Source organism: Seriola dumerili, unplaced genomic scaffold, assembly GCF_002260705.1.
Source record: "Seriola dumerili isolate Sdu_G_001 unplaced genomic scaffold, Sdu_1.0 BDQW01000149.1, whole genome shotgun sequence".
NCBI lineage: Eukaryota > Metazoa > Chordata > Actinopteri > Carangiformes > Carangidae > Seriola > Seriola dumerili.
This window is the reverse complement of record NW_019174404.1, coordinates 20,461,607-20,465,767: the sequence shown is the minus strand read 5'-3', so window position 1 is coordinate 20,465,767 and position 4,161 is coordinate 20,461,607. Positions and strand designations below refer to the sequence as shown.

The 4,161-nt window shown below is 41.0% G+C and overlaps 1 protein-coding gene across 1 annotated transcript; it reads right to left on the bottom strand.

Moving 5' to 3' along the window:
- Positions 1–635: 635 nt before the first annotated feature.
- On the bottom strand, positions 636–3,444 carry LOC111226097 (potassium channel subfamily K member 16-like). The gene is made up of 5 exons (XM_022751188.1): positions 3,232–3,444; positions 2,529–2,643; positions 2,251–2,417; positions 1,111–1,279; positions 636–844 (listed from the first exon to the last, which is right to left on the bottom strand). Exons 1-5 carry the CDS (start codon positions 3,442–3,444, stop codon positions 636–638), a joined length of 873 nt encoding a protein of 290 aa, XP_022606909.1.
- Positions 3,445–4,161: the final 717 nt, after the last annotated feature.

The following is a 4,161-nucleotide window of genomic DNA, read 5'->3' as shown; positions in this document are numbered from 1 at the left end:
AAGGTTTTTCCATACACTTCACTGTGAGCACAAGCAAGTTGCTTGATTAGTACATCTCACTGCTCATGCAGCGGCTCACAACCTTCTCCGACTCATGGCTCACTTATAAAGCTCAAAAATGTTGGTGGCCCACATCAGACCCCATTACAATACAAGTATACAATGTGGTCCGGCTGGTGACGACATAAAAAATTCCCATCACCGACTTGTCACTGTGATAGGCCTTACAATGCAAGAAGAAGAAAACACTGAAAGTAGTTCTTAAACAGCCCACAGGCTGGGAACCACTGCTATAGAGAATTCTTATAATTTCAACAAATCCGGGCCCTGATGCTCTGAACTGACCCTTCGGCTTCACTGAGGTAGAGTTGTCAATCAAAAATCTGTAATGTTTTTCTAGCCTGTGTAATACATTAAACCAATTCTTGACAAGCGAAAGATAAAATTTAAAGCATTTAAAGAAGGAAAAAAAAACTGGCAAATATACCAAAAAAATGTTTTGCTATTAAATAAAATGATGCTACATCTGTTTTCTTGTTGTACTGTGAATCATAGTATGTACAGAACAACAATCACACAAAATATCTTCTACCTAGTAAATATTACATGTAGATTGTCCCATCTACAGTCCACTGTCAGATCTTTGATGTGTCCTCTAGTTTAGTGGGTGACACGTCCTCTTCCTCTTCCTGTTTCTTAAAGCCTGGGTGAGTAAGCACAACCACAGTCTCCATTATTCTGGCTCCCATGTTGAGGATAAGAGCAAGCCAAGCCAGGGCGAAAATGATCCATATGCCTGCAAGGCTTCGGTACAGAGAGATGTACTCCTTGCCCGGGTCAGTCCCTACAAGAAGTGACATTACCTTGTTAGAACATGTGACGTTGATCCCAGCAGAGAGAAGACATTCATTCTTAATGTTGAGAGGTGTGCAAATGCCCCCCCCCCCCCCCCCCCCCCCCCCCCCCCCCCCCCTTACATGGTGCATTTGATTTGTAAATTTACAACATGTTTATTGTATCAAAGCTAACAAAAAAAAGGTGTTTAATTAGACAGAGGTGACCGCTGGGATTCTTCCACCACATTAGTGCTTGTTTGCTCTTCCTACTCACCCACCACATAATCTCCAAAACCAATGGTGCTGAGAGTAATGAAGGCGAAATAGAAGCCCTCGCCAAACGTCCAGCCTTCCACATAACTGAACAGCAGAGGAGGGATGACCAAGAACAGCAGGCTGCCACTGACGAAGAATAAACTCACTGCCAGAGCCTCAACCGTTTGCTAGGAAACAAACACACCTTAGACTACATTCACATTACATTCACAGGCATTATTTCAGTTTTTATTGTGTATTCAACAGGCAGAACACGGCTCTTACAAGTGAGACAAAACAAAATATGAAATAATGATAGCACATATGTGACTTTTTTTCAATTTTTCTTTATGCAATTATTCAGAACACCATAAAAGGTTTAGACCATACCAGCACGGCAGAAATACTAAAAAGAAATACAACAAAAGTGATATATAAGCATAGGATGAAACAGTTATTTTTAATTTAAAGAGAGAAAGTGGGAAAAAATAAAGCAAAATAAATAAATGAAGTAAATAAAAGTGAATCTGTTATAATGTTAATAATATTTCATTTTTCTGGTGATCCATAAGAAGGTAACCATCTTTTTAAGACTTTACTCTCCATATTGTCATGGTTTGCCATGGTGGACATTTTATGTTTGAATTAGTGTTTGAATTTAGTGTTCTTTGTCTCCTACTTCCTGTTTTATTTTGATACTCACCTCTTGTCTCGTTTCAGGTCCTTTACTTCCTCCTGTCCGATTACCTGCCCTGCCCTAATGTGCTGCACCTGTGTCTCATCGTCTCCCCCCCCTCCTGAGTATTAGTCTCTGTGCTCCCCTTTGTCCGTTCGTCTGTTCACGTCTCCGGTGTTACCTGTCCTTGTTACCTCGAGCTTTCTGGTTCCTGCTGTAATTGTCCTCGGTGTTACCTGTTGTCGTCCCCCGAGTTTCCTTGTGTACCCTAGTGCTTCGGTTTTCTGTTCAGATGGTTCACCAGTTTGTTTGTGTACGTTCTTCTTTTTTATTAAATACTTTTCACGTTTCCCTAGTGCTGGCTGCCTTCTGGGTCCTGCCTTACCATAAACTGTAACACATATCTCAAATCATTCTCTGGCAAGTATATATATATATATTTTTTTTTTAGCAATGTTTGATGCTGTGATTCTGTTGCAGTACCTTGTGAGGAACAACTGAGACCATCCCCCTCTTGAGTCGACCCAGGTGGATGATGAGACACTTCCCGAGCTGTTTGAGGAAGGCTAGGTTCAGTGGGATCCCACAGAGTGCGTAAAACACGCAAAACACCTGACCAGACACAGTGCTAGGGGAGAGGTTGCCATAGCCTGTGAAGCAGATTATGATATGTCGTCAGCAGTGCAGGCCAACTCAAAAATGGACAGTTCACGTTATGAATTATAACTATGAATTATAGTTATGAATATAAACATGCTCACCTATAGTTGTGACTACTGTGCCAGCAAAAAAGAAGGAGCTACTAAAATCCCAGTTACTGGGGTTTGTTGAGTTGCCTGAGGGGTTCACTCCCTTTTCCCAGGCATCCAAAATCACCTATACACACACACACACACACACACACACACACACACACACACACACACACACACACACACACACACACACACACACACACAGAGAGAGAACAAAAACATTAACTAAAACCTTAAACTAAGGTCAGGCTCGCTGGCTTTGACATTTGAACATTCAAAAAAACGGAAAAGGACCTATTCACCTCACTAATGCTAACACTCACATTACTCTCACAACACTCCAGTGATTACTTTGGTAAGTATTTTGGATCTTGACAGTTATTGATTCATTAGGTCAGGTTACTGTCAAACCATTTATTGCTATGTACCCAACCTAATCATATAAAACCTGATCATAAAATAGATCTTTCAGTTTCTCAGTATTTGATTTGACTCCTTTTCACTGGTCTTTTGTCCACCATCGCCACATTAATAAAGACTGACATGTATATTTTAGAATATTTTACCTTGAATATGAAAGAAGCTGACAGTTTTTTTTTGCTGTTATACATTATAAATGTGCATATTCTGCTGTTACACTTTTAGAATTTTCCATTGCATTTATCAAACATAAATTCCTTAAAGAACTGTGAAGAAACGGATTGAAAACCTGAACAAACTTCTCCAAGGCTGGTCCATCCAGGCAGGTGTAATTAGCCAAGAAATGCAGCTTCTCCAGTTGGAAGTGGTTGCGGTTGTTGCTCTCAGCCTCTCGCTCCATTATCTGGAAGATCGTGGCCCCGACCAGCAGGTATGTGAAGTGGGCCACAGTCAAAATAGCTGTCCAGCTCACTTTGACCCGGTCCAACTGGAACCTCGCCATCAACCTCCCCCAGCACCAGAAAAGGCAAAAATGCCGATGTTCAAACGCAGGAAAGAGGTGAATCTCTTCAGAAAGGACTAACAATCAAATACACCGTTCTCATGTGCAGTTCCTCAAAGAAAATGCAGATTGTGACACATTCCGATTGAAGGAATAGGAAAAGTGAGACAAAAATGTATTTAAAGGCAGCTATTAGAGTGTCCTTAAAGCCATGAGGAATGGATGATGTTTGGTGAAGCTGTATCTTGGGGTGACAGTAATCGGGTAGGTAAACATCTCCCCTCAATGCTCTTACTCTGATTGGACAGATTGCCATGGATGTTGGGCACCGATTTATGGGTTGCTTGGGTAACGATCAAACTCCTCTGCGCCATTAGCGTGACATCTGGACACACACACGTTCAGCTGTTTACACTAATAAGGAAGTGGTGGCAGCATCTTGTCAGCAGAACAAAAGTTAATGTTTTACCTGACTGCTGTTGGTTTTTCAAACACCCTCAATTATGTGGAGTGCTAATGCTGAATCTTTCAGTAGGATTCTACATTGTGGGGACTAATTTTATTCTCTGAATTGGAAACCTGAGGAAAATGTAGTTCAACCGCAAATGATCAGATTCCTGACGTCCTCACATACTTTACAGAAGTTGCAGTTAAAATAATAATGATTGGTGCTGCAATTTGAGACATGTCAAGGGAGATAAATTTAATTTAATTAAG